This window comes from Amphibalanus amphitrite, unplaced genomic scaffold, assembly GCF_019059575.1.
Source record: "Amphibalanus amphitrite isolate SeventyFive unplaced genomic scaffold, NRLGWU_Aamphi_draft 000046F_arrow, whole genome shotgun sequence".
Classification (NCBI taxonomy): Eukaryota; Metazoa; Arthropoda; class Thecostraca; order Balanomorpha; family Balanidae; genus Amphibalanus; species Amphibalanus amphitrite.
Window position 1 is genome coordinate 959605 of NW_024881542.1, and position 25521 is coordinate 985125.

At 59.3% G+C, this 25521-nt stretch overlaps 1 protein-coding gene across 5 annotated transcripts in view; it reads right to left on the reverse strand.

The window, feature by feature from the left end:
* LOC122377525 (ras GTPase-activating protein raskol-like) overlaps positions 1–25521 on the reverse strand; it is a 115530-nt gene that overhangs the window by 12878 nt on the left and 77131 nt on the right. For 4 of the 5 annotated variants that reach the window (XM_043357619.1, XM_043357620.1, XM_043357622.1 and 1 more), the window contains 2 exons: positions 12860–12963; positions 6906–7003 (listed from right to left, as the gene is read on the reverse strand). In XM_043357619.1, coding sequence (XP_043213554.1) covers positions 6906–7003; positions 12860–12963 — 202 coding nt within the window. Of the gene's footprint in view, positions 1–6905; positions 7004–12859; positions 12964–20307; positions 21989–25521 lie in introns of those variants that run through there. The other variant, XM_043357624.1, reaches the window with a different exon arrangement.

Below are 25521 nucleotides of genomic sequence, written 5' to 3' on the forward strand. Positions count from 1 at the left end.
GCCCGCTCCAGACCACCCTGTACCACCGGCACCAGTTATGACAGTCCGCTGACGGATCCCTCCGTATCACCCAGGGTGGTGGCAGACATGTGCCGCGCCTGTGACCGCTCACAGGGCGCCGGGCCTCGGACCACACCGCGCGGGGGGCGCCAGGCCTCGGACCACACCGCGCGGGGAGCGCCAGGCCTCGGACCACACCGCGCGGGGGGCGCCAGGCCTCGGACCACACCGCGCGGGGGGCGCCAGGCCGTCACAGGGGGGCCCATCGGGTCAACACATCCCTCAGCACCCGGCGGCAGCACGGAACTGACAGACGGCATCTGGAACACGCACCGACAAACGCCTTACCCTGTACCCATATCGCGAGAGCCGACAGCCGCGCTGTGATGGAGACGCTCGGCTACAACAGGTATTTGTGTTAGACACTGATAAAATACAAATATTAAACGAATCCTACCATCCCACCGTGTAATAGGATCCGTGTATTTCTGGGATTGCTTTTTAGGTTTGTTACAAATATTCAGTTTTACATTTGAGCTGGAATGAGATTTCATTGAAAAACTGGTATCATATAGCTCTGTGCCCCGTATAAAGCGCTGAGAGGTACATGCTGGCAGCCAAACAGATAGCATTACTTTCATTATCTGTGTGCGTTACGTGAGATCATTGGCAAGATCGGGTCACAAAACACGGTGACACGTATCGGTTACCCCATCATGACGTAAGAACACATCATCATTATACCGCCTCATAGTTCTCAGTTTTCTATAGTTCTAGCACATCGCGCTCAGCGACCGTTATACCGCGTTCTCCTCCCAGTCCTATCTGCGGTCGCCGGTGCAGACGCCGACCTCAGGAAACCGCACAGACGTCTGCCCTTCGCACAGAACGGGCTGCATGTTTGGGCAGCCGTGAGCGGTCTGAGACAGAGTCAAACGGCGCCCACATCCGGCCGGGACGCTGCTTTCATCCCGCGCAGATGGGGACCTTCTGTAGTCTGACCGGGAGTAAGTGTAGGACAGACATCAGTCGACCGAACAGTCGACGGGCAAGGAGCGAGAACAAACGCAGTCCGGTACGCAGAACCACGCTGATTGCATTAGATGGACGACATACGTCAGAAAACACTGTCCAGCCAGGCTGCGGAGAAATATTAATTGGCCGGTCAATATAAAGAGCCTACGATGAAAACAATTTGGCAGCAACTGCCATCTCTTGAAGTTCCTTTCGATCCTTGAAGTTGCTTTCGATCATCGTTAGGCGAGATGTGACGATTGCCATCTGTGGAAGCCCTATTCACGTTTATAGTGGGACCGTTGTTAGAGAAAAGGTCAGTATAAAACGCAGCAATGCGCCTGGGTTGATCGACAAATTGTTTTCATTTTGGTAGATGGACTTGACGAGGGAAGAATCTTCACGCATGGTTGGGCGGGTAATTTCGATTTTTACAAATTTCTACGTCACCAATCCGGACTAGCGCTCAGTCTCCGTGATTTGGACGGTCAGCGCTCTCCCTGGCGCCGATTTCTCCCTATCGGAGTCTAATGAACCGTGTCGTTCTCAATCACGTACGGCGCCGAACACTACCTGAAATCACCGCGTGACGAGCTCTATTGGAGTCATGGCGGTCGGATCTATCATCTTATCATCGTTACGGCAGCTGATTATTTCCGCCAACCACCGCTGACCACACCGCTCTGTCTGTAGCGTCTCTGCGAGTCAGCCCGCTGCCGCCGCCCCTGCCGCCACCTCCCCCATCCTATCCCTGCCGCCGCCCCTGGCGCCACCTCCCCGCCCCGTCCCTGCCGCCGCCCCTGCGCTCCGATCCAGGGTGGGCCATCATGACCCGCCTATCGCCCGGGGCTACAATCGGCGGCGCCCAATGTCATCACATGAGCGGGCCGCCAATCTCCGGCCGGCCGGCCGGTGGACATTGCCACACCAATAGTGGGCCGAGCGCGACCCACGCGCCGGCCTCTCCACCGAGAGCACACGACAACCGCGGATTAAGCCGTCCTCTCGCCCCGTGACGCTAACGTCACATACCTACTGGGCGGCCGATTCGGTCACGCATTTCACACATCGGCGAGTCAATAACGGTGAGCAGACGGGTGTTATGTAATAAGGCGACACAGAAGAAAAAAGTTATTCGGTTTCCTGACGGAATCCCCCGGGGGCTGGGCCCTTTGCTGGTGCCCCAGGGATCGACTATACTCTGGCGGGTTATCGACACCAGCCCGGCGGGAGATCGCGGCGACGGCGGCGCGGTGGCGACGGTAGCGGCGCGGCTGAGATGTCGGCGAAGCGGCGGTGGCATCGGAGGCGACGACCGCTGAATTCAATATCGCCTCCCCTGCCGAGCCGGGCGGCGGGGACTAACCACATTCACCCGGCGGAGCGGAACGGGGCGCGACCGCTATTCCGCCGCCGTTCCGTCGTCTCGTCCGATGGGGGGGGGGGACCGGCCGCGCCGGACGGAGGGTCCGGTGCACCTCAGCCGACGCGCATCGACCGTCGGCGGCGACGGAAGCGGGTGCGTCGACACCGGCGACCGCCCGTCATGGGGCTGGCCGCGGTGAGTCAGCGCGGTGCGTGCGTGGGAGGCGGCCGGCCGCGGCGGACCGACATCCCACACCCGCGGAGACGCGCCTCATCTGGACGGAATTAGCGCAGTTTGCGTGGTGGCGTGGGCGCGGAAATAGCGGTGGAAAGGGAGGAAGTGCCGGCGGTTTGTGGTGGAATACGTGTCGCCGAGGTGGCCCGGAAAATAGTTCAGCGACACTTGGCGGCCATACAGAGCGTGTCTAGTTATAACGCCTCATCAGACGCTTGGTATTACCAGTGAGATATGTTAGCATTTCCATTGAATGCTTGAGGCTGAGGTATAGGAGTGTTACATATTGTTACACATTGACTCACAGCTCCTGTAAATGCAAGTACAATGACAAATGCAATTAAAGCCCTAAGGCCAGTTGCCGTTCCGTTGCATAACTGCGCGGTTTTTCAGGCCTGCTCTCCTCTCGGGTGTCTGTGTTTTGCTTTCAGTCGAGTTCGTGCCATTTGCACTCACCCCACAAACGAGCGAGCACATCCTCGAGCATATTTGGCATTCCTGGCCGCATGCAAGCTGGCAAAGTAGCACACTACTTCTCAGAACCGATTCACGTAATCACTTACGGCATTGTATTCGGTGACAGAAGGCCGCTCGAAAAAAGTCAACGACCAAGAACTGAACAAATCAGCTAACAAAGGTCACACGAAACCACTGTATTTTGGCGAAGGAGCAGCCTTCTTTCAAGGATGCTGATGAACAGTAATTCATTGTGCACAACCTTCAGCGTTTAATGGAGTCTCCTTTTACCAAGGTCGTTATAAACGATGCAGAAAATTAATGTCCGGTCGCGGCGCCATCCCATTAATGACTGTTGTGCCGCTGTAGGTGACAGAATCTTACCCAATTCACCGGACACTTAGAATAACGCCTCGGACCAGATCTCTGACCCACAGTGACCAAACACTATGAACAATGAGTATCACCGCCCTGAACGCTGAGCCGTCTATTACGGCTGCCTGGGACCCGGTCCGTACCTTGTGGCAGGCGGAGGCACGCGTCGCGGCCTCCGTCGCACCGTGGCGAAGCTGGGAAAGCAGCGCGGGTCGGCGCCCACGCAGCAGGTCGAGCCACTCATCGTGTCACGCCGGCAGGTTTACCCAACACTCTGACGTCCGGAGCACGCTGTCGCGCACACCTCCTCGCCGCCGCCGGTCCGTCCGACACGCGCCGCGCCGAGTCGAGCCGTCGGCGCCGACTGCCGGCCCGCCACCCCCCGCCGCCGCCGTCTCCGACGCAGCGTATTTATAGGCGGCTGCGCGCTCCGTCGACGATCCGCGCGTCGTTACCGACGGCACGTCCAGACGTCGGAGAGAAACAAACAGAGGAGACCCGCGCCGCGGGGACCGGGAGGGACGGCGCGGCGGCGAGACCAACCAGAGCCGATGTTGAGCCCTTTGTGGGGCTTGTTATGAGCTCGTGTGTCAGAGCTGCGTGCTGTGTAGACTAGAGACGGGCTCGGCAGAACGGCGGCTGGGGAAGGAGATGGAGCTGGGACGAGAGGAGATAACACCGGTCACCCATCGGTCTTCCGATAGTGCGCGCGAGGCTGCCGCAGTACTTACAGCCGGGCTGGGATAGATTGTGCCGCAGTACAGCCGAGCGCCGTGAGATAGACTGTGCCGCATTACAGCCGAGCGCCGTGAGATAGACTGTGCCGCAGTACAGCTGAGCGCCGTGAAATAGACTGTGCCGCGGTACAGCTAAACTCTGTGAGATAGACTGTGCCGCATTACAGCCGAGCGCCGTGATATAGACTGTGCCGCATGGCACGCCGCTGCTGCGTGAATAGGCGTACGCCACAGTCCGGCGGGCGCTGCCTGTTATGGAGCTGGGGTTAGATAGTGACAACTGATAACTGAACAGAGACCTGTAAGGCTTGATTTGTTTCTAAGCAGTAAAAAAAATGGTGATTAGGTACGCACTATTGTATGGCAGTAGCTATTGACATGTGCGCGGGGTGTGCAATGCGCATGTCACCGCGGGACTAACGGTCCGCGGTGGACGGTTTCTCTGGCTCGGCGTGGCTCAGTTCAGCTCAGAGCAGCTCTCAGCTCCCCCTTGTCTGCCCAGCGCGGCGGCCGGTTCTCTGGCTCCGTTTGGCTCAGTTCAGCTCGGAGCAGCTCTCAGCCCCCCTCCGGTCAGTCATAGCGCGGCGGCCGGTTCTCTGGCTCGGCGTGGCTCAGTTCAGCTCGGAGCAGCTCTCTCAGCTCCCCTCTGGTCTGCCCAGCGCGGCGGCTGGTCGGCCCCGAGGCGGCCCAGTGACGGATCGTCCCGCTCTCGACACGACAGAGGCCGGATCACCGAACCCCATCGCCGACTGAGAAAACAAAGGCTGCTGCTGCTGCTGCAGGCCGGCTGAGGCGGCGCTCAGGCCTCAGCAGTCAGCTCCGGCCGGCAGGCTCGACCGTGGAGCAGTGCGTGAAGATATCCCACCGCACATGGGCGGAGCAGTGTCAATAGCATCGCTACACGGATTACTAAGAAACTATGGCAACAGGACATATACTTTGGACATGATATAACAGATATAAAAAGATGTGCACGTGCTGTATGATACGATGTTATGTCAGTTTCACGTCAACCATACATAGTTTTCCTTTAAATACGAACAGTCTGAATAGACCAATCTGCAATAAAAAATGGCAAAAATGGCTCTGAACGTCTATCCGGATTGATAAAAAAGCCTAAGTACAATACTCAGCACAAAGTCGTCAATGTGTAAAAGAGGATAAGCAGTAAGTACCTTTATCTTTCTCACACAAAGCATGCTATCTGTTGATTTTGCGATAGTGTCAGCTGATCCTATATGGAATTTCTAGGATTTCACATTCACAACTGAAGCACAGACATACACTCCCCAGAATTACTACACTCACCAGAAGACTGTCGACAATTTATCCGGTAATGTGAACAAGGATCCTGAATTACGTGAAAGGCAGTGCAAAATACCCACTGGTTGACAACTATCGAACCGTGCTCCCAGTAGCGAGACGGAATTGGTAAATTATACGATAAAGCAGTGTACATTATACTTGCATTGTATTTTTATTACCACCTCTGATCAGCGAAGTGAGTAATTGTTCACGAAAACCAGCGTCAGCAACCGATACCTAATGCAGGTTTGACAGGACGCCACCTAAAACGTCAATCGGTAATCGTTCCTATTAGCGCTGGCAGCCCAGCCCGATACGGGAAGCGATACGTCTCCATTTTACAGCCGATTAAGCTGCATCACTGTAGCGGTGTGACAGTTGGGCCATTTCGGTGACGTGTGACAGCCGCATACCAACCCATCGTATCAATACACGGACACCACTCGTGACACAGTGTCGATTTGGCTGCAAATCCTTTCCACTTGGCAACATGCTGATCCACCCTGTTTTCGACTAATCTCCCATGACGAATGAATTCGTCACGGAAATTGACAGGTTACCTTTAGGCTTATCACTGTATGCAGTCTTCCGATAAAAGTTGTGATAAGCACACAAAGAACAATTCAATGGTGTTATGGCAGTACTGTTAGTGTTTTAAATGAATAAACGATGCAAACAAATAACCAATACCTAAGTAGGTAACACGTTACATAGAACATAAGGACAAGCTAAAAACTTTCGGAAAGTCATCAAAAGTTAAATGACTACAACCTGTGATTCTTCTTAAAAACAAAACGAAAAATGTCGTTTTCTCAAGAACCTAGCTTCACATGTCCAACAATTTAGGCCTAGACCAAGGAAGTAACTAATGAAAACAAACAAATTTATGTATCATACCTACCAGTTTGCGCAATGCAGGTTTCACTTTCGCCCCACAAACTTATCAAAAGGAAACCCTAGCCCACATGTGGAAGGTACACTTAAGTCAAAGTCTTTTCATAGAATAATGATGAACATGAAATATGAGGCAGCTATCTAATAATGCGTGACATTTACATAGTGGGTAGCACTACCATTATAACTATCTTGGGTAAAATAACAAGCATAACTGTTTTATTGCAATCAAGTTGCTCATTAATTTTTAAACAACCCGTCATTACCACAAAGCTGCCAGGCTGACGATATGGGAAATAAAACAGTGCACTGCGCAGTACGAGCTGTAGGATGTAATTAGGAGCACAATCGCATTAAGTTCCCGGCGGAATAGTCTAAACCGGACGCACAATGATTCGATTTACACGCAGTAACGCCTTACATCCCACGCTGTTTGACTCCCACAGGGACGTCTAGGGATGAAGGTATTTAGGTCCCACCAAGGATCTTTATCAGGTCTTTATAATCAGACTCTCAGTACTCACCCATCGGAATCGATTCTGCTGCGGTTGCGCTCTAATTTGGTCACAGACTTGGTCCGCTTCAGCGGGTTGCCTTTGAAAGACCGCTTTGTGAAGAAGTTCTGGAACAAAGAACAAACGACTCCAGTTCACTCTACAAAGCAGAAAGACCAACGTGACGATCCAAACAATAAGTATAAACAAACCGTCAGATAAATAATTAGATAAAAAACACATCTGGTCAAATAAGAAAAAACGTTAGCAGATTTCAGGTATACATACACCAAGGGTAACATTCACACATGTCTGGAAAAATCGCTCAGTGTGACGCCGGCGCTGCGCACTATGTGGGTCGGATTACCACAGTGACGCCAGGCCTCCTGCGTTGTCAAGCCGCTGGAACCAGGAAGCCGGCCGCAGCCATTCACACTCTGACGTCACGGTGGTGAAATGGCGTCACGACAATCCTGCCTCTATGAACGTCTCGCACCTGCTGGACAGCCCACGGCAAGGGCGCCAGCGAATAAAGGTGCACCATTTATAACGCTCATCCCCTGAGACAGCTCCTTTCGATGAGACTGGCACCCCGCGTGCGGCGCTACTAGACTGAGGCGATTAAATTAAACCGAAGGCTATCGAAACATGCATTTTAAAAGACCATTTGAGCCCAGCGCACATGTTACGTCCGACCGTGAGCACGAAACATCGATCAGCGTCACGTCCGACGGCTCCCGTCTCTGACGTCCGATCCGTCCGGCGGCTCCCGTCTCTGACGTCCGATCCGTCCGGCGGCTCCCGTCTCTGACGTTCGATCCGTCCGGCGGCCGACGGCGCCGTCCAACTTGGCGACATCTTGGGACAGCTGCTCCGGCAGCCGGGCACGTCAAACCACGAGATAAGAACGAAATCCAACGGAAACCGGCGGAAGTCGGCGCCCGCCGATACCGACACAAAAACCTGGTCGGTAGGACGTGCGCGGCGGACGCCGTCCGTCGTCCGCGCGTCCGCCGGGCGGTCAGACGCGCCGGCGGACGGGCCGCGATAGGGGCAGGCTCCAAGCTGCAGCAGACGGGCGCGAGGGTTGGATAAATCTCATAAATCAGCCACTGCATCCCGCCCGTCAATATGCACCGATGGCCGCGGCGAGGGTCCGCCGACCCCCGCGGACGCGGCAGTCGCGCTGGAATGGAGTGCGACAGCCTAATCTTCCTCCGTCGGCGCCCCGCCGTCCCGTCTCGAGGTGCTTTTGTTCGCGGCGTCAGCTGGGGCCGACTGCTCCGTCTGGTGCGCGCCCGGCCCCGGGAGCGCCATTCCAGCCGGCGCGGCGCGCGCTGTATCAGTCGGCGCCCCTCCGGCGCGTCACTGCCCCTCCAATTATCCTCTGCGGCGTACCTCGGGGAGCCGTAATCCCATTCGGAGCGCGCCGCACGACACCGCGCCGTCGGTAACGATCGAGACGGCGGCAATACTTTCCGCTCCCCTCCGAAAGGCCCGCGGGGTCGGTGGCGACGACCGGTCCCTTCCTCCCCGCCACGACGGCAGCGGCGTTCCGACCGCGGCGACGGCAGAGTGAGTGCGTTCCCCCGCGGCTATGAGCGCCGCGGGCGGGCCGGGCTGACAGACGAAACGCATTTCCTCTTGGCTAGATCTACGACCGTCATTGATTACTGCTCAGGGCACGAGATTTACGGAAGTGCGCACGTGCGTGGCAGTTCCGGAGCGCTGCACCGCCGCAGCCGGGCAGCAGAGACGGCTCGTTTCGCCCGAGCAGACCGGTCGCGGGCCGTTTCTTTTGTGGCCGTCCGCGGGGTGTTTGTTTTTCATTCCGCCGCCGCTGACTCTGTGTCAGCGCGGACTGCAAAGCCGGGTCACCGAGACGACGCCGGCAAGAGGTGGCGACGGACGCGGCGCGGGCGTGGCAATCCTGGCGCGGCGGCGGCGAGTCGGGCGCACTCAGCAGCGCGGGAGGCGGACACGCAGGCAGCCTGCGCCACGCACTGGCGACGCTGGCACACCCACCGAGCAGCCGTGCCAAATGTGCCGCGGAAAATGGGGAGCGCAGTGAACTGACCAGCGTTCCGCGGAGATGAACTGAAATGAAATCCGCAGCGCTGTATGATGAACTTCAGTTCAAGGTTTCGTAAGAGAAAAACTTCACTAATTATGCCCCCAGTTCAACTGACCTTGACAGGTCATTCTCCATATTGAATGCTGAATAGTTAGTTTCGAAACAAAACACACAAGGCGACGAAATAAGAATGGTGTGTAACTTCTAATCAGGAGTGTCGGGGCAGAATCAATTGGTCGCCATTAGCATTCCAATCGCTCACGGAGCCAGCTGGTGGGCCCGGCCGGCGGTCCGCCCGCCGATGGGGGGGGAGGGGGGGCGTCATCGGCAGGTGACGAGCGTCAGCCGTCCGGCGCTGACAGACGGCAGTCGGCGCCGGGCCGCATTCCTCAGCGCCCTCCGATCGGCCGCGGATAGTCGCCGCCGGCGCTGTGCTGCCCCCGGTCCGCAATTAGGGACACGAACGGTACTGCAGGCATATACCAGAACTTCCCAGCTTCCTCCCCTGCGCCGGCTGCTACTGCTGACACGCCGCCGTTGTTCGGAAGTCGCCCCAGCCTCTGTCCGAGATACACAGTCGACGAGGCGCGATGGTCCGCAGTACTCCTTTTCGAGCTCCTCGCATCAGGTAGTGCTCTGTATTTGGCGGTTGATTAGCCAGTCTGGCGCGCGGTGAGGAGGCCCAGCAGTTTGTTTGTCTCGCCGCGAGTCGCCAAACTCCGCGGAGGCGGCTGCTGCGCCGCGGCGGTCGCCTGGCGTTGGACGTGAGGCGGCAATCAGACTGTCGGCGAGCCCCACCATAGCGACCGGCCGGGTCAGAGGCAGGTCACCGACCTCACCACCGCAATATACTCCGTATGACCACCAGCCGACTGCACGGCTGCTCTTCTAACAGGCTAACAGCGCCGCTCCATTCAGCTCGCGTCAGCAAAGCGGCGCCGCTCTCGCGTCAGACGTAGCGAGAAATGAGCGGGGCGTTACAAAGCACCACAGATATCCAGATGAGATCATCTCACGAACACTGCCACGTCACAGGAGAGAGGACTACGCTCGAAGCAGGTACTTTTCAATTGTTCCGCCGTCGGCGCGCGCCTGGACTACCACTCGGCTATCGTTTGATATTTCCCGATAAGGCGCGCTGATTGATGGTGACCGGACGCTCGCTCCGTTTGGTTTCGCTTTCGCCGGCCGCTCGGAGCCGTAGCGTGCAGTACCGACTTTTTGCTCGGTCAGCCTTGTGCTATCCGCGCCGCCGTCCCGTCTGCCGCTTTTTCTCGTCCTCCTGTCCGCAGGGTATCGTCCGCTGGTCGCATCGGACATCATCCCCTCCGATCGTCGACACGAGGCGTCCGTCGGCCCTCCCCGTCGTCAGCGACGCCGAGGGAGCGGCGATCGTCGACGCCGACCATCCGACGATCGTCGACACCGACTATCGCGGCAGCTGCGCTCCGTCGGCGGGATGGGACGGAACGGGTGCGACGGACGAGAGGACGGTGACCTCTTGACCCCGAGTCCGCAGATGTCAAACTCGTGGTTTCACAGGGACTCCCATACAAACAAACCGGCCGACTTATTGAGTGATGTGACTCAGTGGTAGACAAACCGACGGAGGGAGGGACAAAGACGTCTAGCCTGACTGTGACGAGAGGGATGTTAACTAACAACTATAATTATGCAACGATGCATGTTTGTGGGCGGAGAGCACTGTTCACGATATCCTCTCGAGTCCCGGCCACTAGATGGTCAAGCTGACCGCTGGCCACCGTGACCGTCTGCCTGACGCCGGCAGCCGCTGCGCCCAGAGAAAGCTGCGTGCGCCGTGCCGCTCGGCTCAGAGAGTGATCGGTACCGTTTCACCAGAGGACTCCAACACCGGGCGAGTGGGCCGATCACATCACCCCGTGTCGAGCCGGACAGGCAATCAGTCGGTTCTGCCGGGCGGGAACGGCTGTTCACGGTAGCCAGTTGCTCCGCTCGCCCACCGTTCACCAGCAGATGGCGGACAGTGACGCCATGAGCGGGGGAGCGACAGCCGGCCTGCGCACGTCCCGATGACGGCATTTCACTGCCCGTCAGCGCAGCCGGTGCACCGAAACAACGTCTCTTTCGTCACCAGCGCCAATCGACAGCACCGCCTTAAACGTCAGTCTTCTGATCTCCACGAGTGCCTCCTACTCTTCCAAAATCCGAATGTTGATGACTTCATCAATGCAACGTTCGGACCCGCCCTTCGCTGTTTGCTTGTAGTACAAACGTACGTAGTTATTGTGTCGGTTCTGAGAGCGGGTTATATGATCATCCTCCGCGGAACTGGGAGGACTCCACCCGCGGCGGGCGGCGGCCATCGGCCCAAACTCGTCTTGGCGCGCCGGCCGCGGCCACCAGATGTTCTCTGCCCAAAACGGCCGTCCGCCGCACTGGTGACGCAGTAAGCGGCGCCGTGCCGCCGCCCGCCAGCTCTCAGCGGCTGTCAGCGCTCCTCCGCCGGCGACCCGCCCCTCCGCGGCGCGGCAGCCGACATTGCACCACAACCGGCGCACAAACCGGCGCACAAACCGCCGCCCAACGAAACAGGATGGGTCGGCGCGGCATTAGCATAAAAATGACTGCGCGGCCCGTCTCCGCCTGGGGGCTCCTCCGTCCGGCACGTCACGAGTTGGAGCTGAGAGCAGCGCGGAGGAGCGCGGCCGGCCGACACGGGCTCGTGGCCCGGTTCGCGGAATCGGCCCCCGGTGGCGTCATGAGTGCTCGCGTGACGCGTGCACCCCCCCCCCCCACGTGACAGGTGACGGGTGACGGGCGACATGTGAGCCATGTGAGGTATGCGCGCGCGCAAGTGTCACCCCCTCCACCGCCAGAGCCACCACGTGCCTGGAATACAGTTCACCCACGCTGTGTTTTCTTTTGTGGTCTTTGGCAGCCGAGGCAGCTCAAGGCTGCATAATTAAACATTGAAACTAAATCAATAATTTTCAAATTAAGCGCCGAGTTATGTAGTCAGCCGTAAATGGACGGTTATGTTGCCGATTCGCACTGCATCACGTAACGGCGCTGTAATCTGCGCCGAATTAGCATTTCACATCGGCGTGCTGTCACATAACAAACGCGATAACCTGACACGCCGCTATCTTCGGATCGGACCGGGCCCGGATCGATCGAGTTACATTTAACGTCACCAATAGAATCCGAAAATGTCACCGCGGCCATAAAGACGTCGCCTTCGAGCGGCGTCTGTCCGAGGCGCCGCAATAGAAGCTGGCAGCTTGTCGCCATATAAGCGGGCCGGGGGCCCTCGGCACACGTCGGACGCTCTGTCGATGACATTGGCAGTCATGTCGCCCACCTCTCGGCTGAGAGATAACGCCGGGGCTCGGGTGGGGTGGCTCACGGGAGTAGAGTGGCGGGCAGCGGCGGGCGGCGGGCGGCGGGCGGCGGGCGGCGGGGGTGAGACATACGGCACGTTATTCATGCCAACCACGGGGAGCTCTGCCAGCCCGCTCCCCGCGCCCCGACGACCCTGAGTAGCCGGAAGGCGGCGGTTTGAATATACGGTACGCTGTGCATTCAGTCATCGAGCTGCTGGACACTCCCTGTGCTAAAGTCGTGTCCTCATCTCTGCGCCGCCTCCGAACCTGCTGAGTAGCCGAGTCTGCCGCAAACGGGAAGTTTACGGAACACAGGCAGAGTTACGCAAGCTACCAGCCAGGCGTAACATGACTTTATTCAAACATGGCAGTATCTCCATCAACCATATTCAGATGACGCAGATTCAAATTTGTAGTACATGCAAACTTGCGGCAATTCGACCGCTGATTATTGTAAATATATCAACGTCATCAAGTAAGGGACTACCATGTGACTGAAAATACTGTGACTCAAGAGTCAAAGAGTACTCTCGACTGGGACTCACCGTGAATCGCGACGCTCCGGGCTCGGGTGTGACTCTGTGGCCGAGCACGGGCGTGCCGGGGGCCGAGTCACGGCCCAGGCCGACCGCCTTCTCATAGGACGAGTCTGCAACGAGAGAGGGAGGGCGTTAGTGGCCGGTACACATCCACCGATCATCGGTGCATCACGACCGAGAGCAGAGAGACGTGGGAGAGGCAGGAGAGAGGCGTGGGGGAGTGAGGGGAGGGGGAAGGGTGAGGGGCCACGGTCAGACGGCCGGATTGTCACGGCGGGGAGCCACCCAACGCAGCGAGGAATGTCACCTCGCTCACCATTCTGCGCGACCTCTGACCGCGCGTGACCTCGGACATGCGTCTCCTCTGACCCTGCAGTGCACACCTCATAACCATAGCCGCTCCTGGCGGGCCCCGGCTAGGTGTAAGTCAGGGCGGCGGACAGGGTACTGCAGCGGAGCTCAGCGGGGTGCCGAGACTGAGAGTGTGAGAACTCGGTACCGGTCCGGTGTGACTGACGGTCAGGGGGAGCACATCTCAGACGTGCTGATCACATGACAGATATCGTCAGACGGCGCGGGCCACGCGCCGGGAGTTACTTCGACCTAATGACCTAGCCTGCTGATAATGACCACTCCACCGGCGGTGAGGGAAACACCGAGGGCCCGACAGCTGGATTAGGTCACCATCAGCGCGTCAGGGGCAACTCCCCGGTCCCGGCGTCAATTTCGGCCCGGCGCAGACGACGCCCCGAAGATGGAGCGACGAGTAATAATGGTGACTGATGAGCCGGCGTGGGTATCATTTGACACCCAGCACACACTCGGCCAGTCGTAATGAAATTACCAGGCGGCCCTACGAGTAATGGATTAAATAAAACCACACCGCCGCGGCCAGAGCATGCCTCCAGACGGCGAAGCGTGATACCGAGACATGTGAGAAACTCATATCGTGCAGCCGTGCAACATGAGAAACTCTACTCAGCTAATGGCCAATGACACCAGACAATTAACAAACATGATTTGCAGTCTGCTCTAAAGCGATTATGCCATTAAAACCACAAACAAACGTCCAACAGCGGCCCTTTGGAATGCTAAAACACGAGCTGCCCCAGCGTAGCGCCCCATGAGAGCGCTCTGCTCGGATACCCGTTCTGCGAATGGGACAGCGCCGGGCGGCTGGGCGGGTCGGTTACGGCACGTTCCTGTGCGGACGACACCCCTCCCTGTGTTGACTGAATGGCCCCAGCTGCAGTGAGGCTCTGGCTGGGGGTATCTGACCTCAGATAAATAGACAGACACTAGCTGACAACTTGAGATACGCTGCACTGGCGGTGCCCGAGTTTGTTTTTTTTTTTGCACCAAAAACCGTTGGCAAACAGAACAGACTGCAGCCGTATCATAAGCGTCAGCTTCCAAGAAAAAGGGTTCACATTGGATTATTCAAAGGTAGATAATCGATAAAGATAAAAACCTCCATTGACAAATCACCCACTAACAACAGGAGGGGATGAGCGTAACATATATGCCGAGCTCGTTATATAGTTTTTGCAAGTCACGAAGACATGTCCCAATTATGGAGCATTTAATCCTTCTCACGACTCCTTCCGTCAACCTAATTCCGACTGCGCCCCTGCCATCACGACATCCCATACAGGTGAAACGCGTTCTGCACAGAGGCGTGGCTGGCCCATCACACCGCGGCGCTTCAGGCGGCACGGCAAGCAGGGGTCAGCCGGCCTCAGGTCAGCCTGACGCAAACCGGGGCGGCTGGGATAACGCCAGGTCAGCCAGGTCATTTCAGGTTACGCCAACGGGCCTCTCTAGCCCGAGGGGCTGTCAGGATCGGTGCCGTCTCGCCCCTCCCCAGGTCTGACCTGACGGGATCACCCTCCCCCCCGCACCCCGCCCCCGTCCCGTCCGTGACGGACCCAGGTGGGGGCGGTGACAGGTAGACGCTGGGAGGCGGCCGTGACAGGTCGGCCCCGGCCGGCCGTCATATGCCTAGTGAGATCCTCAGCAGTCAGCAGCGCGCCCGATTGGGATTTCGCCGTTGTGAATGATCGGTATCTGCCGAGTGCGGTGCCGTGTTGGGGCGGATGACCGGACCTGGGAGTTGGAGTGCGGCTGGAGGTGACGATACCAGCACACCTGACACCGGGCGCACGACATCGACAGCGGGCCGCCAATGGCACCGCACAGGGCGCCGGGCCGGTTCCGTGTCATCCACTGACGGACAGGACGGATGACGTCACAGCTCACTGATGGACACCTCACCGGCGCCTGGAGTGTGACGTCATCCGGGCGGGTCCCCGAATCTGACAGCAGGCCACGCACGCACCGCGCCGCCGCGTCAGCGCCGCCCCTGCGCGGCGACACGCGCCGGCTACCCAGCCCACCTGGTAAGTTTGCACACTCGCCAGCCACAGCGCCCGTATAGGACGGAAACTTTGGCAGAGTTTTCTGAGCCGGCTTTGTTTACGCCGACGGCCCCCGGTCGATGGTTTCTTTACGGGAGACTGGGTAAACTACGAGCGAAACGTATGTTCGCCCGCAGCCGGCCGGAAAATCGCATTAGGGAATGGTGCTGTGCTCGGCGATATGCCACACCCGGGCAGCCCGCAGAGATTACAGGCCGAGCGGCAGAAAATGGTAAGCTGCGCGAGCACAACAACCAGCTAACGAGGGTTTCTGGTGGGTCTAATTACGTGTAAAAATACATCGCACCCAGCACGTGACGGGTATAAATAGGTAGAACTTTGGTTCATCCTACCACATCGTGAAGCATAATCGTATCAAAACTCATAAATCGTTCTCGGTTACACATACCCAGACAGGCTCATCCCTTCTGAGACCGCTAAGGACTGTGCGGTGGCGTTCGTACACCGAAAACAGAACGAGTACAATCACGGCCTCCGGCCGCGCCCATCCCCCGTACCTGGCCGCGGGCGGGCGCAGTGGGGTCTCCTCGTGCACGGCTCCGGCGTGGGAGGCGCCACGAATCGAATCCGCATCGCGGCCGGCGGAGATCACGGCGGGATGCTAGATTCGCGCGTCACGCATAGTCACGCGCCGCCACAGAGGCGTGACCCGGCCCAGTGGCCACCACTGGCAGCCGACAGTGTCACCAGTAGAGCGTCACGACGCAGGGCGTCACCAGGTCAAACGGTGACACAATCACAATGTCACTCTCCGCTCGGCAAGGCCTCGAGTGTCCCGAGTTTGGCGACAGAGAAGAACTGAAGACGGCTGGAACTGTTCTGGTCCAAAACTGACGAAAATCACCACCTCGCGACAGAAGAGCGGTCGCGGAAACTCCGGTTCGGCTGGCGTGGGAGTAAAGTGCAGCCTCTCAATCGGCGCGAATCCTTGCCAGTCACCGTGTCACTGCAGCAGCTCCGAGTCCGACCCTCGCGGCCGGGGATCCCGGAGTCGGTGAACGGCTGAGGGCGACCACTCAGTCCCGGTGGATGGAGACGGGGCGGCACCAAACGCGGATCCAGCGCCACGTGTGCGTGCGCAGTCACGTAACAAAATGTACCGTACGTCACGGAATATTACGAGACGAGTCCCGATGGTAGGCAGTGCCTGTTGACGGCGGTGACGTGACGTTACGCGGTGCACACGTGCTGTTTGGCGCGGCGGAGCTGCTGACACGTGCTGTTCGGCGCGGAGGAGCGGCACGGCGCGGCCAGTCGGCGGCGGGCGGACACAACAACTGACTGGCCCGGCGCGGCGGCGGCGGCGGCGGCGGCCCGGGCTCGCCCCGCCCCCGCCCCGCACCGCTCACACCGGGCAAGGTCGCCGCCGCGACCCGGCGACCTCCGACACCTGACCTGCATAGGAGCACCCCGAGCACTGCAGAATGGGGCGTATCAGACGTGCCCGGGCAGGGAGGATCCTTGGCGGTTTGGCAAGGACGGAATGCAGCGCGAGCCCTGATGGCAGAGTCGTGTATCTGCCAGAGTGGTGTAGCGGTGAGCTTGAAACCAATGCCAATGGGGTAGATTCCTCGATGCTCGAACCAGAAACGGCACGAAATTACCAGGCATCGGCCACCATACCATTTTACAGCATTGTGGTATTTCAAAGTTGATATGTATCCTTCCTAGTGTGGAGAGCAAAAAGACGACTTGCATCGCTCCGTTTTAGCAGCAAAGTCACGTCCGTCTTTTTCTGACAGGCTATCGATCGAGGACAGTTCCGGGATCGACTGCATGCAGAAGACGCGAGTTTTGGACCGGACCGGACAGGACAGGACAGGACAGGACAGGACAGGACAGGACAGGACAGGAATACATGACAGGACATGGCAGACATCTTCCGACAGTTCACGGTCGGAGGACAGTCACAGCTGGGCTGTCGCACTGTCACAAATGTGACAGGTCGCCTACCACGTGCCTAGCCCAGTCTAAATCAGGCGCCGACCTTGTAAATTTCAGCAGTTCAACGATAGCTGGATAACCATGTATATTTCTTGAGCAATATCTGAAAGCATTGCAAACAGTTCGAAACAAAGACATGGTATTTCCACAATGCCCGATCACGATTGCATATCCATAGAAGGAATCACGAAATGAACTGACATAGGTACAAGACTTATGAAGGCATGATAGCAACGCATAAATTACCAATAACACGTCGTCAGCAAAACGTCAACGAGTCAACGGACTTCCAATCTTTCCCTTCGAAAACGTCTTTGTTTCCTGCAAGTCTGCAAAGCTGGGAAAACAATGGTCGATATTCCTCGAGCTTAACGGTGCTTACAAATCACTGCCGTCCAAAACCAGTCCAATATTCACCGAGGCGCGGAATCAAACACGTGTTTGTCAAAACAGCCCTACAACAGCGCCATGGCGCAGAAAAGAAAACGGTCCATCACACTGCCCGTGCCGGCTTTTTCTAACGGCGCGCCGCCTCTGCTTATTGGAGCGCGCTAAACAGAATCGGATCGATCACCGCGATTACGCCCGGTGTCGTAAGCCAGTGACACGTGTATTTCTGGCGGCCCAGCGCTCCTTTCCAGTGTGGTCGCGCCTCCTGCCGCAGGCCAGCGCTGTAATTCACCCACATGTATAATCCAGACAGCATCAGTAATGCCTGACTAATAGCTAGTCACAAGGAGTTACTTTGATATTAATGTATTAAAAGCTAACTCGGGATTGTTAATCGGCATGTCTGCGTTTCCACGCCCGGTCGGCGGAGATTGATGGGGTGCGGTATAAGGGATAAGGCTCGATAAGTATGCATGGATTGTCGGCTCGGATAACAAACTAAAGACGGACGAGAAAACAGCCATCGGGGGTGAACTAAACCGCGTAGGAATAGCCGAGCTGGTCGATGACAGCCGTGGTATGTCACTCATTAACCAAACTAGTCAGACGGCGAGGTCACTTACTGAGAACGGTCCACCAACGCCCCCCATGTCCTCCCTTGGATTGAGACGTGTAGGTACAGAATGAGGACGGCATGAAAGAGCTAGTAGAGCACGTAGGACAGAGGGGCGTCGGCCCGGGCTGATGTGACCCCTCGATACATACCGCTGCACGAACAGCATCGTTACGACACGACCTAGAACTGCGGACAGCCGGGAACATTAGCGGTGGCCGGTAAACCAGCAGCGCGGGCGGGCCGGCCGGTCCGCTGCCCCCTCCCCTCCGCCCTCCTCGGTGTCACACTGTGATCCTGAGCTGGCCCGCTGCCACAGGTGTGTCACTTTCCCCAGGGTCAGGGGTTAGCAGGCACGGCACGGGACGAGACACCGCTGCTACCGAGGGCGGCTCCAATCTACCCACTCTCACCATCAGCCGCCGCCTGCTGATTGCGAGGACCCCCGCGTGGTTTGTAGCGGCCCAAGTGTTCCTGCTTCTCATGTTTGCACGGGCATGAAGTACACTCACGAGCAGCGATCAACACGACGCGAAACAAAGAGGCCGTTGTGCCCAATCATGGGCCGTTTCGCCGTCATGGCGGCCGGTGTAGAGCGGTGAGGGGGCCAAAATGGGAGCGGGTGGGTGCCACGGCGACGTGCCGGCGACATCGCGTCCCGCCGTGCCCCCGTTCGTGATGTGTGGGGACAACTGGCGCACGAGCCGGTCGCACGGCGAACCTTGGATCGTTGACGGAGATAGCGAGCCCTTGGCCCGATCCTGATGGATACGCCAGCACGCTAACGTGACTGGAGGGCCGTCAGATGGTAATCGCGCAAAGGTAAAAAGTGTTTGTTAAACAGCCGCATCCACCGCATCCCATCCAAGTAATAACATAGGCATGGCCACAAAGCTCAACCCCAAATAAGGCAAAAGGGTGAGGCTGTTTAATCCATGCAGCGACGTAAATACCGCGGTGCCGACAAACGTGTAGTACTTCCGGCGCTGAGCCGGTTCGCGTTTCACCCGTTGGCGGCGGGCAGCCCGGTCCAGCCCAGCGGACTGGCCGCGTCACCAGCGACTGGCAGCGGTGGCCGCGCAGCGCCGGCCCTCCCTATCACCCCATCACCGCACTCTGCGGCAAAAACCCGCCGCCGCGCCGCAGCGCCGGACGTGTCGAGCGCTTTACCGGCTTCGAGCGGCGCTGCGAGCCGGCCCGGCCGTCCGCGGCGCACCAGCTCGGCACCAACTCAGCACGGCACCAACCCAGACCTGGGGGCGCACCAGTGCCAGCGAGTGCCAGGAGGGCTCTCCACCGCGTGCGCACGTGCCAATTTATTGCACCCGTCCCTGCGAATTACCGTGTGATTGACGCTCCCAGCACGGGCCGGCGCGTCCTTGGCAAATATCACCCCTCTCTTCCGAGCAGAAGGGCGCAGGAGGGGTTAATCAGTGGGCTGCGGGCCGCGCGACCGGCCGCCGCCGCTACTGAGCTGCTCCGACCCTGTGCGGTCACGGAGGGATCACCAGCCGGTGCCATAACTCGACAGGAGTTAAACGGAACCCAGTTTGGCCTGCAGACTCCGTGCGGACCGCCGGTGACATACAGCGGAGCTGCTGGGGCTCCATGTTATCTACGGAGTCCCACTGACCGACACGTGTTGCCCGGCTGACCGCTAGGAGCCGCGGCGCAGCTAGCGACGTATGGGGCCAGCCCTGCGCTGGAGTGCATTGAGAGATATGGCGATTGAGGGCAGGGAGGCCCCGCGCGGAATTCGGCAGCTGACAGAATGACCAATGAGGTAAGTCGTGACGTCATCAGTGGTCACTGTACCTATGAGGGGGATATGGGATCCTGAAAAATTGGCCAATAAGGTACCCGAAAGTTTATCGTCATAACTGACTTTCATGAAGCTGTCAGTGCTCAATAAACCGTAATGCACTAAGACTACCGGAATTTGTGAGGTAGAGATAAGGCGATATCTGAGGCATCCGGGATCAAGCCTGTGCGTCCTATCTGACACTTGTCAGAGCAATGACTCACTGTCGGCTACCGGCCGTCAGCTGCGCACGTCACATGACCTTTACCTGAGCCGCCGCCGCCGCCGCCGCCGCCGCCGCCACAGTCGACCTCGTCCTCAGCGGACTGGACTGTGATGGAGGGCACCGGCGTCCTACTGGCCGCCGAGTCGGCCTCGTCACTCGGCAGCGCCACGTAAAACTGCGACCGGCTCCTGGACGAGTCGGGGGTCTGCGCCGAGGTCTCGCTGCACTGGCTGAGTCGCTCCGACCTGGAGTCACTGCGGAGACTCAGCCGGAGTCGCTCCAGTCGCGAGTCGCTGCCGATGCTGAGTCGTTTGAGCGGGCCGGCCACCGGCGAGTCCAGGTCGCTGGGTTCGCTCAGCTCGCCGCTCAGAGTCAGGAAGAACTGGGAGCGCGGCCGGCGCGGCGCCGACATGGTCACCGAGCGTCGCCGGTCTCACGGTCTACAGCCTACTGACCGGTCCTTCCTGCACTGTCACCGGTCTGATACACTGGCCGGTCCTTCCTGCAGTGTCGCCGGTCTCACTGTTCGCACTGTCGCCCGTATCAATGTCCGCAGTGTCGCCGGTCCCACTGTCCGCACTGTCGCCGGTCTCACGGTCTACAGTCCACTGACCGGTCCTTCCTGCTGTGTCGCCGGTCTGATACACTGGACCGGTCCTTCCTGCACCGTCGCCGGTCCCACTGTCCGCAGTGTCGCCCGTATCAATGTCCGCAGTGTCGCCGGTCCCACTGTCCGCACTGTCGCCCGTATCAATGTCCGCAGTGTCGCCGGTCCCACTGTCCGCACTGTCGCCGGTCCCACTGTCCGCAGTCCACTGACCGGTCCTTCCTGCAGTGTCGCGCGCCGAGCCGCCGCTGTGACGTTACGTGACGCGATAACGGCGCGCGGTTCTCGGACAGCTCTGGCCGGTGATGTAACGCTCCTTGTAACCGTGAGCCGCTGGCCGCTGAGCTGTTGACACGGACAGTCCGCAGGACGGAGGCCGGCCAAGGGGCGGGCCCGGCGCGAGCGAAACACAGCCGCACGCCAGCACCCCGCCGCCTGATGACGATCAAATGGCGAGGCCTTTCCCCTGTGATGCAACACACCGAGCACGCTCAAACGCTTAGGACAAATGGTTTTTCGAACGGCGAGATTATATCAGTTGATTATAGGTGTGGGGTACGGCCCACGCGAATATTTCAAATCGATCTCGGCCGTCGATAATGATTCAGCGCAGTGAACGCAGCACATCCGCCATGTAGCACTGTGCACGCCTGAAAAACCGAACACTTTTGAGCTCCGGTTTCCTCGACTGCTCGCAGCTTTACGTCACCAGTTTAAGCGGGTGAAGCAGGTCTGTTCGCGGCTGGAGTGACGACAGCGCGGTCTCCTGACGGTGAGTCCGTGTCTCCTGGTGACGAGTCCGTGTGTGGTGACGAGTTCGGAGAGGCACCAGCTCCGCTCCCGTCCACTCTGACCCGGTCGGCTCACTGGCGACTCACGGAAGCGGTCCGCTCGGCCTCCGGTCACCGGCCGCTGCACTGTGCACAGCGCCGTGCACAACAGCGCGCCTGATCACTGACCTGCCCCGCGGCGGTCGGCGGCTCCGTTCGCGCCTCTGCGAGCGGCCGCACGGGCGCCGCGAGAGTTGGAGGTCACAGCGACACGCCCCCGGGCCACAGCGGAGGTCAGGGAGGGTCGAGGCGGCACAGCACAGCCGCCCGACACACCACGGAACACTGCAGAGCACGCAGTCCGCGCCGGCGCCGAGACCGGCCCGCCCGGCCACCAGATACCAAAAACCGGCCTCAGCGACACTAACGACCGCTGCGAGCGCGCCGGCACCGTGCACCCCGGCCCAGTAACAGTGAGTAATAGCCTGACTCGGTGCACAAAGCCCAAGGCCGGCGCATCGGCGCAGCAGCCATCGCCCGGGAGATAAGAGGTTGAGAGCGGCGATTAGGGGCTAAGTGCCGAGCGTCAGCGTTCCGATAAAAACTAACGGTAGTAGGGCCGGAAAGTTTTAACCCAATGCGGGATATGCGCTGCGAATGACGGTCACACTGGGCGCCGGTTCAGTGGGACAGTATGTGGCCGGATTCCGAACCGATTAGACACAGTGGTAAAACGGGTTTCGGCTCGGTCAGCCGCGGCCGTCCGACTCACGGAAAGTCGGCCGTCCACGAGCGCCGCCGACTGTAGGTGTCGCTGCGGTCGCCGGCCAGAGCCGTGTAGTTCTGACCACCGCTCACAGGTGGCGCTAGCGTGCTGTTACTGCTGACCAGCGGACGGATGACGCTTGCGGTCACAACTGCAGGGTTACAGCTGACGCATTTCTCGTAAGATGCAGCTCGGACAACCATGTGTGGCAATGTCATCAGTTTTCCGGCGCGACGACCGGAAGGACGGCCTCGCCGGACTTCCTCAGTGATGTCAGCGGCTATCGAGCCGGGACGACCCGCCACACAGCCGACTCCTGTCCGTCGCTCGTCACCTCTTCATCGAGAGCAGGCGCGATCATCAACAGTCCCTGGCGTGGTTACATCACCCCGGCCGGGCCGCCGAGCCCACGACAAGACGATGATTCGTGCAGGTCAGCGCCGAGACCGGCCGCCTGTTGTCCCGCCTCTGTCCGCCGCGGCCGGGCTGGCCGCTGCATCACATCCCGCGCGTGATCTCGTGTGAGGTCGCCGGCAGCAGGCGGCGCCTGAATAACAACACGAGCAGCGCGGACGGCCCGTCCGCACGGCTCGCTCAGGGTCGCCCTCTGAGCGCGCCGTGCCGACACTCCGCACGACAGGGTGGCGGCGGCGGCCGTCAAGGTCCGGCCCGTCACCCGGCGCGTCAGAACGGCCGTCCGGACCCCAAATCGTGACCTGCCGATGGTCTCGGCAGCCCTGTGCGGCCGGGGCGGAGGGGGCAGTGGGGGCGGGCGGGAGGTGGATGGTTATCCAGCGGCTCGAGGTCGCCCTTGGAGGTCGTGTTTCTCCAGCGTCGGGCACGACCCTCCCAGTTGGGAATGGTGCGCCCCTGACACGCCCCGGGCGCCTGACACGCCGATGACACCGATGACACAGCGCTGACACGGCTGTGACCCAGAGAAGGCGTCCGAACACACTATCTTTGAGATCTGACCCAGAAACGGCCGGTCGGCGTTAATTGGAGCACCGATTCGGGCTCAGTGAGGCACTGGTCGGACCGAGGCGTCTCGACGCGGCGACACATCCGGCCCAAATCAGGGCCGAGGAGACGACACGTTACGAGAGGGAACCGGCGAGAAACTCAGGCGGGTTTATCACGCCCACAGAGCAGTTCTCCGGCGTGTTGTGACTGGAAGGCGCGCCAACAAATGGTTCTGTTTGCCGTGCAAAAGCCAGGCTGATAGCAGCTGCATTCCTGTGTGAAAAACACAGGACAGGCGGGGGATAAACCTCCACGGGGATGCGAGGTAATCGGTTAGCGTTTTGGCCCGTTTGCAGCCTGGCAGGCCCCGCAGAGATGGCGCCGCCGGCCGGGCGGTGCTGATTCAGTCGGCGGTGAGTCAGTGGTGCTCGTATCCCGACATCAATATGGATTATGTCTCTTCCGTGAAACCGACCAAGTTCATCGGGAAGGCGCTGGGGAGGGCGTTGTTCGGTGAAAACTCTCAGCCGGACTGTCCGCAGTTGTGAAGTCAGTGTTGCGTGCAGCTGAAAACTACGCCTGCTCCATGGTGTGGATCGGCACACGCCTCCCATACTCCTGACACAGTTTGACACTCGCCTGACACACGCCTGGCACACCCTGTCACACCACCCGCTTATCCTTTCATAGAAGCCGGTGAAAAGGCACCCACAAGAATCTCGCAATAAGTTCACTGCCACTGGCAGGTCTCAGCTGTGAACCTAAGTCTCCAAGTGGGTACTGCAAAAACCAATAACGACAAACAGACCCAGTCGTGCGGATTCGGGTGTGGAGATTGACAGACGGGAGACGGGCGGGAGAGGGGCAGCGGTATAGGGCGGGAGAGGGTCAGACTCGGTGCCAGATGAGCGGATAAAGCTGTCAGCGGGCGCGGCGGGCCGTACGGTAAACAGACGCAGCCGGGCGGCGCGCCGGTGACCGCTGAGCTGCGGAGCGCTAACTCCGGGCGCCGCAGCTGCCGGGAGCGCGGCAGGTTTACCTTCCGGGGACGAGTCGCAGGAGAGCGGCAGCGTCTCGGTGCTGTGTCCCGCCGTCGGCAGCGGCAGGTCCAGTCGGTAGCGGCGGGCATCGCTGAACGAGAGACTCTGGCGCAGCCGCGCGTGGGGGCGCAGCGCCGCCCGCGGGCCTGGTGCCGGGGAGTGGGGCGGGGTGTGACCGTGAGTGACCCAGGGGCCGTGACCTCGTGAACCGCGCCAGCCGGCCGTCTGCGCCGACCCAGCCGGCCGACCGACGGCCAATCGATCAACATCGGCCATCAGCTAAATGATCCGGGAAACGGCCGGCGCCGTCTTAAGTGATTAACAGCGCTTGTTCGGGGCTGTAATTTTGTTAGTCTTGTAAACGCCAAAGGAATGCGAATTAAACGTTACCTTCAGCAAAACAGAAGTCTTATCAGCAAATGGTGTAGGCCTAATCGGGCCAAATTTGGTCCCTAAATCAGATACGATGGCAAAACAAGTACGCGGGAGGCCCCGCCTTCACCAGCAACTGGTGGTGCGATTTGCACACTTGTTTTCCCATTTCAGCCGATTTGCAAACCCTTAGTCGCACTAATGTCGTCGCCCAGAGACCCTATCAGTGACGTATATTTCGCAAACAATGGGCGCATTGAATGCACCGGCTCAAAGGCAAACCAGCCGCCTAGCGCTTATCTTTCTGCCAAGGTGCAGCTGGGGTATGCACTATGCATGCAGATCGTTAGGTCACAAGAGTACCTGGCCTTTGATATACTTTATCTTACAAGTCTCGGTCTATGACCAAGTGCACGCTCGAAATGTCGCGTCAGAACGGGGCACGCTGCGCCGCGCCATGACTGCAGAGCATGTCACGCCGGGCAGGCGGCAGACAGTGAAAGTTACTGCCGCACGGCCGGCGCGGCGCGGCCGATCATGGCCGGTCATTTCGCCACAGCCGCGCGCCGTCCGCCGCTCGTGACGGTTACCGGGGTCACGGGTCACGGGTCACGGGTCACGCCTCGGTCACTCACGGTCAGCGCTGGTCGGCCGGCGTACCACAGACTGTCGCCACATCGCCGCCCGGTGCTCTGCGTCCTTCACTCGCCAGACGGGCCCGGCGCACACAGTGGGCGA